The sequence below is a fragment of the Triturus cristatus genome, chromosome 1_2 (assembly GCF_964204655.1).
Source record: "Triturus cristatus chromosome 1_2, aTriCri1.1, whole genome shotgun sequence".
Lineage (NCBI taxonomy): Eukaryota > Metazoa > Chordata > Amphibia > Caudata > Salamandridae > Triturus > Triturus cristatus.
Genome location: NC_140580.1, coordinates 580,614,206 through 580,628,693, shown reverse-complemented (window position 1 = coordinate 580,628,693; position 14,488 = coordinate 580,614,206). Strand labels below are relative to the sequence as shown.

Below are 14,488 nucleotides of genomic sequence, written 5' to 3'. Positions count from 1 at the left end.
TTTTCTCACTATCGAGATGTTGGTCCGCAGGAGGCTGTGGTAGCGGTGGCTCGGTAATACTGCGATACAGCGATGATGTTGAAGTGAGTGGGAAGCGAGGGAAGCCGATTGACTCCGCTGCTGCTACTGCTGCTCCGCTCCTTTACGCTCCACTCTGCTGCTCTGTGGCCACGCCTTCGAGTGAACTTGTCAGCTAGAGGTTAGTGGAATATACCACGTCTCCGTCTATATTCGGGTCTCTTTGCCACTGGTGTGCTTACTTCTCGCGGTGGGCACTGGAACGAGGTGTTTTTCGGAGGCTTCCTGCAGGTCTACAGTAGCAGGCTTTTACAAGGCACTCTGAATGGAATACCTGCCCAGCTGCTGCCAGGAAGAGCGATATAAACACAAGCTGCCCGTCGTTTCACCCAGACGCACCTTCAAGGTCAGGGCTTCTTTATCTCCTACAGCACCGCAGCATCTTAGCACCATGGTGCCGGTAACGTCTATTCCTGCCTCCACTTGAAATGGCCGTATTGCAGGCCAAGGCTCCTTTACTCCTGCAGCAACCGCCGCACCAGCAGCACCGCAGAATCGCGGTGCCGGCAGCGACCGTTCCTGCCCCCACTTGAAGCGCCCGTATAACAAGACGCGGTTAAAACAAGAAAAGCCGGGGAAGCGGGAGAGAGCCTTTCGGGAGACCTGCGGGAGCAGGTAACTGCTCGCAACACAATCCGGTAGTCGTTCCGAGCTCCACGCCAAGCTCCTCGCCGCTTGCTCCTCGCCACTTGCTCCTCCTTCGCACAATAACTCACGATCCACCACTTCTTTATTAGCAAAAAAGGCCACTTTATTAAGACAGGTGCCAAATTATAATTTCTCTAAACACCATTTTACCATTATCTGATAATCAAAATCCCCAAATTTTCTTTGACATCTATAAAACCTAAACCCCCAAGATAGACCCCAAGCAAAAACAACTCAATGATTCCTGTTGATAGATCCCCCTCATTCTCATTTCCCGTCCCCGTGACTGCGTCCCCCACCTCCCCCGTTGGAGGATGGGCAATCCCGCTCCAGTCTGCCCACCCCCCCAGCAAAAACCCGCCTACCAGAAAAATTAGCTAACCAAAAAACCTGTCTTAGCGTGGCAAAAGAAAAAACCCAGGCCTGGCAGTAGCCAAACCTAATAAAAGAAAACCCCAGATAGGTAAAGAGAAAAAACACAAAAAGAAACAATAAAAAAGGGGAAGGGTGGGTGGGGAAAATTTCAAACCCTTCCTCCCCACTCCCTGGATCACAATGATTTTCCCGCCGCCACAGCTCCTCTACTTAACACTTCGCCTCTTGCTCCTCGCGCCTCCCGCCTCCCTAATTACCCCTACCCCGCACCTGGGTGGCCGCTCCATTGTGCGAAACCACCCAGGGGGAGACTGGCTCGTGCTCAGCACCCCCTGGGTCCCCCCTTCGCCACTTGCTCCTCCTCTCGACATCAGTCTATTAAGGTCGTAGGTACACAGCTGTTGAAATACTGACAGCAGCAAACTAAGGAAAAGAAAATGTATTTACAGATGGAGAGGTGAGTTAATGGGGAAGAGGGCAACCCAACCAAATGCATGCGAAAAAAAAGCAGTGGAGTAGATGGAAATGACATGTCAAGTTCAGTTCAAGAGACTTTATTCAGTATGTATAACATGTCAAATATTGAGACAGAGGATTTCAGAAAGATGTGAGGAGAAAAGTGGAAAACTGGAAGATCACCAGTCAACCTTTGTGATGGGCAGCCCTGCCAAGTTTCCATGTCCATGCGTGATATGGGGCTCCAATCCAGTTTTTTTCTCTGAATTTTGGGACTTGTGTAGTCTTGATTATTCTCTTACGAAACAGGACTACAAGTTCCAGGATTCAAAGAAAAAAAACTTTACTGGAGAACAAAGTGGACCTAGGAAATTTGACAGCTATGGACTGGCCTTCCACTGCGCTGGAACATGAGTAGCCACATTTTCGTAACTTTGATCTGAATGAACTTGAATTTTTTTTCTCCTACAGCAATAGTAAATAAGACGACAAGTCCTCAGAGACTCTTAAACATTCTATGAACATTCCACTATCACAGCAATTATGCAGCAGATGATGGATTAAGCAACAAATCCACACTTACATACGAAACGCCTAAGGCGCAGAATCGCACCAATGATCCAGCTCATAAACAATATGAAAAAGTGCCAACTATGCACTAACGTAAAATGTAAAAGAATTGTGTTATTGTTCAGTACTTTTAAAAATAGAGTTCAACCAGACAGTGTATTGCTTAACACAAAAACGGCTGCACATTTTAAAAGTGAACCACATAAATGTCAGATTTAATTATGAAATAGTCCCAGAATATTACTACATGTGCTTTAAATCAGTTTATAGGTTACAGTTACAAAACAATGTTCAACAGGTCTAATCGATTTCATCTTGCGTGATAAACATGCGGTTACCAAATTCTAGATACGTAGTTTGTCGAAATTAATATACTTTTTTGGGGGCCAGCATAGCAGCGTTTTTTTTTTATTTTTGTTTACTGTTAGACAAAATGGCTGCCAAGGCAACACGAACAAGGACAAATCTCGGGCGTCGCGAGATCACGGTTTTCTGTGTGACGTCAGGTTGGTTTCGCTTTCTGTCATGTGTATCGGGAGTCGGGACTTCACGGCGGCTTCTAAGCTGCTTGTGACGTTGTGAGATCAGTTTATCACGGTAAAGGTGATACATTTCCAGATATGAGTGCTCTGTAGTTCATAATGGCGGATTGTTTTATTATTTATTCTTGTTAGACCCTGTTACCTATGCGATCTCCAATAACCCTGGTGCTTCCTGCGATATCAATTAATTTTATAACCACGACAGAAATGTGTAGTTGAACGGTGTATTGTAGCGTGATATAACCCCAAACATTTCGTCTACCGCAGTTCTGTTGCGTATAGTTAGTTTGCATAAAGCCTCTGTTTTTTGCAGGAATCATGTCTTCTGTTATTTCGGAATCATGAGGTGGCCTCGCAATCGGTGTTTGTAAATTGCGTAGGTGATGCACGATGGAAGATTCTAAGGAAGATGCTGTGAAAAAGACGGAGGACTCCAGTCCCACAGAACCTGCAAAGCCTTCTCCCGATGTTGACAAAAGTACCACTGAGGATGTGGCTGTGCCAGTCGTCGTAAAAGAGGAGAACTCTCCTGCTATGCTTTCCATCAAGCGCGAGGAAAATGAAGAAGAAAACGACGTAAGTAAATGCTTTTTGTGTGTGATCTCATATTATACCATTATAACTTTAGCGGGACACGGGCCCGTGGCAGGCATTTTTAACTATAGTGTTAAGTGCATGACTTTTATCATAGCCAGTGGTCGAAGTGGGGGGAAACAAGTAGGGGAACTGTGGGCGGAGAATCAGGGTGGGAATAACCTGTGGATTGGATCAGTGGACGGAGTCAGAGGTGTGGCAGAAAACAAGTTTTCGTATTTGTTTCCCATTTTACCAACCGGTTACAGCGTATTACGTTATTTAATTTAACCAATGGATGCACATTTTTATATACGGTTTAATATAAGTAATTGACATTAAAATACATTCACAAAGTGGGATACGTTTCCAATCACAGAATGTCCCAAATATCCTTAAAAGTGGAATCGCAAGCCATTTGTCTCCCAGCCATGGAGTTTCTGTCATCAGCACTTCTCCTCCCTTTTTCCACAAGAGCAGTTCAAACATGAATGGCTAAATATCCTAGTTTGCAAATGTTCTCCACATAATTATGGCTCTGCTATATTTGCCACATAAAATATCATCTGCTGCATAATCTGATGATTTTAACTGGTAAACTGTTTATAGCTCAAATGGATCAAACGTTCCTAAAAAATGTGACTTGTGCTGCTGTGAAGTGGAGGGCCCTTTGCACAGGTTGACTGGTCACCTTTCTCACTGCTGCAGTTGTATGTTTCACTGGTACTAATAAGGCAAAATCTTTCCAGAAACTGTTAGCATGTGTAAAATGTCAAAATAATAAAGTATCAGACAATTTACAGAACCACTACTACCAGTGTAGAGTGTCAGAACTTTACATCACATATATTACACTGAGACAATCAATCATACGTTTGTGAATCACTGTATAGGAAATGTTACTTGAGACAAAGGACTACAAGTTGTAGGGAGAGGAGTTGGCCTAGCGGCTAGGGCTGCCGACCTCGAATCTGGGGGACTGGGTTCGAGTCTAGGTAATGACGCTGAACATCCTGTGATTCTGGGCAAATCACTTAATGTCCCCCTGCCTAACAAAAAAAAAAATGAATGTGTCCTAATGTAACGCAACTGGTGCTATGTAAAGCGCTCTGATACCTGATTCGGGTCAAGTTCGCGCTATATAAAACTCTAGAATTGTTTTTTTTTTTTAATTGACAATCATACTAGTAGGCAGCATAGTTTAACAGTGATTGGGCTGGAGAAACACAAACTCTGAATTTAGAACGCAGTACCATGGTTGGGGGTTGTCTTCAATAACCAGAATTGATTTCTATCCAAGTGAACACTTTTTTGCAACATTAAAGACTAGGAAAAAAATCTTAACGCTCTAATTTATACCATGCAGTTTGCATTCAGCTTTTACATGACAGTTAATAGCTCACTGCTCTATGTTAGGATTTTAACTTATTAACTGCAAGTAACAATATGGTCTCTCTGACAAAAGCAGTAACCCACTGACCTATTTACATTATGTGCACTTAGTGATCTGCATGGTACATGTTCTTAGCAGCAGGCACATTAACCCTCTGAGCTTCCTTTCCATGACAAAACACCATCTCTCTCCACTAAGAACATTAATCACTGGAGTTATGACATTTTTATTGTTGCAGAAAATAGTTGGAGGCCAGGAAGAAGGCAGCAAGTGCTTTTAAAACCATATTCTACGTACAAACACGACGCCCCCACCTGAAGTCAGCGCCCGGTGCGGTCGCACTGCCCTAGAGTCACCCTGCTCAGGGGTTCTGTGACCACAGTGACAGTCAATCTATGGTGTGCTGGTTCATAGACCTGCCTTCAAGACTGGAGGTGAACTTCAGAATGAATTGTTGTCGACTGGCCTTCAAGGTTAACCCACACTTGCCACCTCTAGGGTCCACCTGCTCATGCTAAGACATCAGGGCTTTTAAGATCTTGCGGGCCTTCCAAGGACTAGCATGGGAATGTGCTCCCTCAGGGGGAGTGGTCGGGTCATGAAGGCTGAACCTGGTTCCCCAGTTTCAAATTAAGTAGCTCTGACCATAGTGCCACATCCTTTCCCCCATTGAACACCATACTGCCACACTGAGAAAAACTTGCTGTGCACTGACCCGCTATAAACACCTGGATGTAACTCAATTCAAATTACGCACTAGACAAGAGCAATATGCTGCCTAAAAAAATTAACAACATCCTAGAAAAAGCAAACTCTCACGGGGAATGCAGAGTTAAGTAAATCATGTGAAATTTAAGCAGGAACAACATGGTTACCTTTTTTCTTTCACACTCTTTATTCAGAAATTAGTGAGTGCTTTTGCCTGAAAAGTTAAGGCCATGACTACAGGGCCCAGAAGGGACCTGGTTCAATGCCCTTTGCTTATATCCATACAAAACGTAAGCAGTATGGTTTAAAAAGACCACATTCGTGAACACAGAGCCGCTGTACACATTTTTTTGTTTTCCAATTCACTCATCAAGCAGGTATTTCAGTACCTCCAGGAATAGTGCACTTTCCCACCCAGGGAAAACAATGTTGTTCAAAGAGAGACGAGAAAACAAAAGTGGCACTTCACTGGCAAACGCTGTAAAGTGGCGCTAATGTGTTTGGGTGTGAATAAATCAATCTGGCCACCTTGCAACCACTCTGTCTTGCGTTAGTTATTTATATTTAATATTTTGAATGTTTTATTTCTCTCAACATGAGGCTGCACTTAGAAATTGAAAAATGTCAGAAAAAGACAACGTTTCCAGCAAAACTGTTTTTTTCTGTTTTGGATACATTTCTCAGGAGAGAAAATAAAGGAAAGGAGGAAAGAGGAGGTAATACCGGTTTCTTGAACTCTCAGTTTTCACTAAATGAGGAGGAGCAAGACAGAAAGAGAGGGAAGAGGGGGGACAAAGGGTGGGGGCGGCAGCTGCCAGCGGCAGGAGAACTGGACACTGTCCTTGTCTTCTCTGGGCACGAAGGAAAAGACAGAGTCCTTTTCCTTCTCCGCCCGACCCCAAAAGCCGAGACTTAACTGTCGGCCTTGAAGATTTCTGCCCTCCGGGAGGCATGTTTAAAATAAGTAGGGGAACGGAATCTATGAAATTAGAGAAGTAGGGACACGCCGTGCCTGGCCGATCCTGCCCAATCCTGCCCACTTCGACCACTGATTACAGCCCCAAACATTGATTGGGCGGTATTGTTGAGCCTTAGCTATGTTAATTAAGATAATTTCCCTCTGGTGTCTCCAGGACAGTCCTATGATGACTGCAAACTGGGCCAAGTACAATACTTTACTACTTGACTGTAATGCAAGGGTGACGTGGGCAGGCAGTCAAACGTTTCTTAGGGAGGTAATGTCCGAGCTCAGCACTCAACCAACAAAGTAACTTTAGTGTGAAGCTCAGTGTTAGTTTTAGAAGGAAAATAAAGTATATTTAAATACACAGCATTTCTAATATCTACACAATTCAATTGGTTTTTCATGTTTCCCATATCAAATGCCCAGTTCATGATTGTTTTCGAGTCTCCCCCCACCCCCTTTTGGTATAATGGGTGGGTGGCTGTTTCTCACTACTCTTGAGCAATGTAGGTGGCCGTATGTTGTGTGTGTACCGCAGGGTACCCACAATTAAAAACACATGTAGGCAGGCAGACTGGCGTACATTGCTTTAATGTAGTAATGCTGTACACAGGAAACAGGTCTGTACAGTTCCACTGCCCCAGAATGCTCAAAGCATTGGAATGCCAACAGAGTTCCATTCCAATGGAACAGAAGAAATGCGTATCGTAAAACGTCCCCCCTCTTTTAACAAACAACAAAATCCACCCCATCTCACCTATGCCAACAAAGGAGAGGGAAAAAAAACCAAGAACTAACACTAACCCAAAAAATATTTATACTAACTCATTTAAATCCTTTACCCATTGCATTTAATACTCAGCCCACAACATAATCTTTCAACCATCCACGGAACTCCCTTCTTTTACCATCCTCAACTCCTACGCCCTCAAGGTGAACATCAGATTCCTGTACTATGTTTCCACTAGTATCCTGCATCTTTTAACCCAATGCTGTATGTAACTCGCCAGAATCAGTCAATGTATCTTTGCTGACACCAACACCCAGTGCAGTAGCTGAACCACCTATCCCAGCCGGGCGCATTTCTTCAACCTCCAATCACAGAAAATCCTCACACTTCTTCCTTTCCTTCTCACACATTTCTCTAACACTTGGTGCTACCCTCTTCAGGTTCCATACTTTATTACTACTCACTGCATTCTGTAGTACTTCCACCATCTCCTCTGGTGTAAAAAATTGACTCTCGTCCTCTGGAACTTTATTCGGTTTTCTTACCCGCACCCAATTCTTATCTGAACTGGTCTAGTTCTGTGTTTTCCATCATAGTTTGCCTTACTCCTGTCCTGCATCTCTTTCAACCTCTTGCCCACCAAATCCGGTGATCATTGTTCCACTTTACTGTCACACAACCATGCTGGTTTGTATTTACTTTTCAGAATCCTTCCTTTCATTATCACAAATGGCGACAGTCCAGTAGACTCATTGGTAGTCACTTTGTAAGCCCACATAGCTTTCCTTATTTCATTTCGCCAATCAAACCGCATACTGGATAACACCTTTAACCACCCAGGTAAATCTTAATGCCATACCGTTCCCAATAAGATTGTAAAGGAAAGTGGTATTTTGTTTGATATCAAACTCTCAAAATAAGATTTTGTTGTATTGGAGACAAACTGCATTCCATTTTCACCCAGAAGTGTAGCTGGAATCCCCTCTGAGAGAAATGTTTAATCCATGAATCTTAAAGCTGTATTAGTGTCTGGGCTCCCTCCACTACACCCACGACTGGTTATCTGGAGAAAAAATCAATCAGTACAGTTACATACTCCTGCAATATTTGCATGCATGACCAGTTGGTCCTTTATTAAATCATCATGGAAGGTCTGAAATTTGCAGTCAATAGCCAACTTTTTAAAACTCTGTGACAAACTTATCCACCGACTCGCCCATAAATTGTTTGTGCTGGAAGAATTTATATCTTGTAATGCCATGCAAACTTTGGGCGCGAAGTACTTGTCTAAATCACGTTAGGCAACCTCAAACATTCATGTCACCCTTAATCGTTATTTTTGGCATGCGGCTATAAGTTTAAACCCACAGGGCCTAAAGAATGGAGAAGAATTCTTTTTTTCTGGATCCAAGAATCTTTTTAGACTCCTCTACAGCCGTGATGTAATTGACGAAATAATCTTTCCACTCAACCCATTTTAAAGATGGCTCACTACCTGAAATCCAAAATACAGGTGGGGAGCATAATGAACAAATTTGTTGAGGCAAAATGCAGTCAGTTCCCACAAATTAGTGCCAAAGTCTTTTGGGAAAACACTTGACAAAGAACATTCAATCTTATACAAAAAGAACTCCTCTGGGTGAAATTACAGTTTTGCCATCCTCCCCTGTTTCCCGTGTACGGTTCTGCACACCATTGTGCCAAAGAGTTCTAATCAGCTGGGCTCTGTCACACACCTTCCCCCAAGGTGCAACAGCTGATTTTTCAGCAAATACTATCAACGACGTGCCCATAATGATTCCGTACATCTGTGCGTTTGATTCTACTTTGAATGCTTTTCAAAATGGCTCCATCGTAAGGTCACGCATTGTGACCAGATGCCATGCATGTGGGGACATCCTCCGTCACATGCATACAGGCATCCCCGAACCGCAACACCACACCAGAGATTGGGACGTGGGCGCTCACCGTCTTGACTTCTCTTAAGCGACAGACGTTCGATTGCGCTGCGAACTATCACAGTCAACCGCTCCTGTGAATTAAAAGATGCCTTTGCTCACGACTCCGACAGCCAGGTGAAATTTTAGTAAATTTCTTAGCTGTTACTTGCACACTAACCTCACAATGTTAAGGGTGGTCATACAGATCTCAGTAATGCCAAAAGTCAATTGATAAGTGAAGCACTGAGTAAAGGCATGTATAGCAATCAGTCATACAGTCTGTTCACAGCTTTTCAAAATAAATCTCAGATGAACCAAGGTCATTGCCAAATTGTTGTGTGTATACCTCCTGGTACCCACAGTTAAATACACGCATAGGTAGGCAGACTTGAGTATGTTACTTTAATGCAGTAATGTTGTACACAGCAAACGAGTCTGTATAGTTTCACTGCCCTCAGCAACTGTCTCTCCACAGAATGCTCAAAGCATTGGAATGCCACTACTGTTCCATTCCAATGGAACGGAAGAAATGCATATCATAACACCGTGCACCTGATGCGGGGGCGGAGGATCTCCAAGGGTTCCTGTAGGCCAGGTATGATACATGTCGAACTAAATGCCCTTCTGGCTTAGTTATATGATGCTCTGGTGCAGGTGTGGACCCAGCCACGTTGTCTCCTTGGCTCATAGCTGTGAGGCTGGCCTGGGCTGAAGGCAGTTGCTGCCCTGACTGGCCCAATAGCGTTTACAGCATTTCCACAAGCCAATTGGGCCTAAAGTACACACAACTTGTAGTGGTTCCTACTGTGGAACTGAGGGGCTAAGACTTGTAACCCCCCTGTCAGATTAGTTGATCTTAGCTCGTCAGCAAGGGCCAAAATAAGTCAGGATACCTGGTTTCTTGCAGTTGGGCACTCTGGGCACTCTGGGCAGAGGAGCACACTAGTATACCATTTAACCATCTTGGCGATGACTTTAGCACTGTGGTATGGCCATAATACCTACCTGTTGCATTTTCTGTGTTTCTTTGCGTCCTTCCATTTTTAAACATTTTTTTAATACACCTTTCTGCAGACGTAGCCCCTTGCATTAGACTCTGTTGATGATAACATTGTTTTAAATATTCATTTGTGGTGTTGCCTAATTATTTAGAAATGCCGTTCATATTCCCCTGTCAAAACTCTTAAAATGTTCTAGCAACTGGAGAAGAAAAGAAGTCGGTGGACGTTTTTGTGTTCCGAGTTTTATTATATCAAATATGCATTATGTGCTTCAGCAAACTAGTGCTTGTAATCCTTTATTTAAGACAGCGGCTGCAACCATGTGTTTCTAAGTTGCTTGTGTACCACTTTTTAAGTGTTAGGTTTGGTTTCACTGTTTGAGAGGACAAACTAGCTTTTGAGGCACACGGGCTAATCATATAGTTTACTGTTTTTTTATTTTATTTATTTTCTCTGCAGAGAAAAACCTATGATTCATTTAAAAGAAAAAGGGGGAGGGTGTTAAAAGTACTACTTGAGTTCATCAATTACGTTAGCTCAGCTTTAGTCTTTACATTACATCGTTGTTAAGTTTTTGTGTAACATAAAGCCATAAGGGTTAGACAAAATGCCTCTTGCCCTTAAACTCTAAAAACATGGTTCATTCTGAACTGTTTAAAAGTAGAACAATTGTGGTATTTCTTTTCCTAACAACATTTCCTTTGTCCATCTCTCTGTACAGATATGACCTAATATTATTTAGCCAGTTCATAAAACTGACAATTTCGCCAGCACGCTCCAGCCAACCATTCTCTGGTCCTGAAATCTTGCGCCACTTAGCCATTCCTGCCTGTGCATTTCCTTATCATAGTGAATCACTCCAATCATTGCTGTGAACAGAATGTTCGAGGCATATGAGCTGCAGATTGTACACTTAGCATAGATCGCCATCTGGTGTTGGGCCCGGATGTTTGCAGTTTGTTTTTCTTCTTGGACAGTCTTTGGAAGTCACGAGTTTGGTGACTCCTCCTTCGGTCCGTACTGCGCATGGGCTTCGGCTCCATCCTCAGATTGTTTTTTTCCGCCATCGGGCTCGGATGTGATACTTCGTGCTCCGGCTTCGAACTTCTACGGTTCCAGCCTCGACGGAAAATCCTCGTTTCTTCGAGTTTCTTCATCTTCATCTTCATTTCTCGAAGCGGCACTTTCTCCATCCCGTACATCGGCACCGGCCCTCGGGCCCTCCTCGACTCCGGTCCCGGCCGATGGAAAGGACTCCGTTCAAAAAGTGCCCAAAATGTGGGTCTAAATTTCCCCACACCGACCTCCATCAGGTGTGTAATCTTTGCCTCTCTCCAGAACACGAGGCCAGAGACTGCCCCGCCTGTAAGTCTTTTCGATCGAAGAAAACCATCCGGGATCGAAAAGCTCGACGCACCATGGCGCACTCATCGTCTGCAGCTCCACCGGACATCTTCGGAGACGGCGCCGAAGCTTCGGGGCAAACACACACCGAGCAGGAAGAAGACGTCGTCAGCGCTTCCGAGGCCGACGACTCCGACGTGGAGGACATCACACCGGCGCAGCGGGTCGTGAGTACTGTGCCCCCTCCCACCCCCGCGCCCAAAACCAAAGAGACTCAGGTTACTCCCTCGCCTGCCGGCCTGGGCAAAACCAAGACCAAAGCTTCTATCACCCCACCTTCGGGCCCGGTGTCGAAGCCTCCAAAGTCTCACGGCAGCTCGGGATCGAGCCAGCCGACGCCCGGTGCCGAAAAACAGCATCCGGCACCGAAGAAAGCAATATCCAGCTCGACTCCGAAGCCACCGGTGCCGAAGCCTGGACTCTCGGTGCCGACCAAACACAAACACAAATCTGTCGGCACCGACGCTCCGGCGCCGAAAACTCCTTCGACGCCGAAAAAACCGGAGGCCCCAAAAAAGCATGGCGCACACAAACCATCGAAGCCCTCGGTTCCGAAATCACCGGTGCCGACAGACGATTCGGCACCATTGGCTCTGTTTACACCAGGCCCTTTACAAAAGACTCTGTCCAAAGATCCAAAGACTGGGCTATTGACTTTAATTATCAAGAAAAGACGCCTTGATACTCCGGCTCCTCCTCCACCACCCAAACGGAAGGACTCTGCTACTTCTCCCCTCAGAGTGCCCTCCCCACTACCGCCTCCCCTACCTCCTCCACCTCCTCCACCCCCTCCCCGGTCTCCGCCACCTTTACCTCACTACTCTCCGACCCCGTCCCCAGATCCGTATGACGGGGACCCGGACAATTACCCGGCGGACGCCCCAATGGATCCCACTCCACCGGGGACCCCAGACCCATGGGAGGATTACAATAACCCTGATGTACCCGATATACCTCAGGACGACCTATACCCATCCAGGCCGTCTCCTCCAGAGGACTCCTTAGGGTTCCATCATTTAGTGCAGAGAGCAGCACACTACCATGGGGTGGACATGCACACTGAACCAGTGGAAGACGACTTCTTACTGGATACATTTGACATACAGGACAAATCCACTTCTATTTTACCCATGCTTAAGGGTGTCACCAAGCATGCCGCAGAGGTGTTCAAAGACCCTGTCAGGGCCAGGGTACTAAACCCTAGAATAGAGAAAAAGTATAAGGCGGCACCCACAGACCCTGCATACATTAAGGGCCCTGCTCCCTTAGATTCCCTAGTTGTCTCTACAGCTAGAAAGCGGGCTAACTCCCAGTCCTCAGGAGAAGCCCCACCGCCAGACAAGGAATCCAAACTCCTAGACGCGTCTGGCAAGCGCACCGCCTCTCAAGCTGCAAACATGTGGCGCATTGCAAACACACAAGCGCTACTTACGCGCTATGACAGAGCACACTACGACGAACTTGAGGCTCTTATGCAGCACCTTCCCGAGAAACACAAGCGTAGGGCTCATGAGCTAATACAGGAGGGTAAACTCATTACAAACACCTCCCCTCGATGCAGCCGACACTGCTTCTAGAGCCATAAATACCAGTGTCCTGCTTCGTCGCCATGCCTGGCTCAGGATCTCAGGGTTTAAGCCTGAAGTCCAGGCGTCCATACTCAATCACCCCTTTGACCAACAAACTCTCTTTGGGCCCAAGGTAGACGAAGCGTTGGAAAAGATGAAAAAGGACACAGACACAGCAAAGTCTATGGGGGCACTCCAAACACAAGCCTCTAAACGTTCCTTTCGACGCTCCTCCTTTCGTGGCACAGGCAGAGGCTTCTCCACCGATAGCACCTCTACCTCCTACAAATCCCCTCCTCAAAATACCTTTTCAAAGGGCAACCAAAGGGGTGGTTACAGAGGCAACAACAATAAGGGCAGGGACAAAACTAACAACACCCGTTCTGCCACCCCGCCCACACAATGACTTCCCTCCGCTCCCCCCAGACCATTCCACTCCGGTCGGGGGCAGACTACAAAACTTTATCCACGCATGGGAGTCCATAACATTGGACAAATGGGTGACCCAAATCATTCGGTCAGGGTACTGTCTCGTGCTAACATCTACCCCACCCAATATCCCACCAAGGCACCGCCCAATGTCTCAAGAACATTCCACACTGCTCAAACAGGAGGTACTCTCCCTCCTCCAAAAACACGCTATAGAGCAGGTCCCCATCAATCAGCAAAATCTAGGGGTTTACTCCCTATATTTCTTAATACCAAAGAAAGACGGGACCCTCAGGCCCATTCTGGACCTCCGGCCTCTAAATGCCTACATACATTCAGACCATTTCCATATGGTCACCCTACAACAAGTCCTCCCGCTCCTCTGTCAGGGAGACTTTCTCACAACCTTGGATCTGAAAGACGCATACTTTCACATTCCAATACACCCCTCTCACAGGAAATACCTCAGGTTCGTGGTGGACGGGCAACATTACCAATTCACGGTTCTCCCCTTCGGGGTCACCACCGCACCACGGGTGTTTACCAAATGCCTAGCGGTAGTAGCAGCACACCTCAGACATCAACACATTCACGTCTTCCCTTACTTAGACGACTGGCTGATAAAAGCCGCGTCTTACCACCAATGCGTGCAGCATACAAACAGCACCATCCAACTGCTCCACCAGCTAGGCTTCACGGTGAACTACCAAAAGTCCCACCTCATACCATCTCACACAAAGCAATATCTCGGGGCCACTATAGACACCTCCAAAGGTATTGCCTATCCAAACTCAGCCAGAATCACAAGCATTCAAGCCTTACGCAAAACATTCCTTCCCCAACACTCTCTTCCAGCAAGAGTGTTCATGAAGCTCATAGGAATGATGGCGTCTTGCATCTTTATAGTGCCCCATGCAAGACTCCACATGCGTCCACTTCAAGAGTGCCTAGCACAACAGTGGAACCAGGCCCAGGGTCAGCTGACGGATCTGGTGTTGGTGGACAGCCGCACACATCACTCTCTGCAGTGGTGGAACACCACAAACCTTTCCAAAGGGCGGCCGTTCCTGGACCCGGTTCCTCAGGTGATTCTAACAGAGGACGCATCG

The 14,488-nt window shown here is 45.9% G+C and overlaps 1 protein-coding gene across 4 annotated transcripts in view; it reads left to right on the top strand.

Annotated features, from left to right (window-relative positions):
• The first annotated feature begins 2,621 nt into the window (after nt 1-2,621).
• The window catches only part of LOC146867666 (transcription initiation factor TFIID subunit 11-like), a 217,619-nt gene continuing 205,752 nt past the window's right edge, over nt 2,622-14,488 (top strand). For 2 of the 4 annotated variants that reach the window (XM_085606567.1, XM_085606557.1), the window contains exons 1-2: nt 2,622-2,724; nt 2,983-3,245. In XM_085606567.1, the coding sequence (XP_085462693.1) occupies nt 3,060-3,245 (186 nt within the window). In that variant the 5' untranslated portion in view covers nt 2,622-2,724; nt 2,983-3,059. Of the gene's footprint in view, nt 2,731-2,982; nt 3,246-14,488 lie in introns of all 4 variants that reach the window. The other 2 variants (XM_085606570.1, XM_085606562.1) reach the window with 1 other exon arrangement.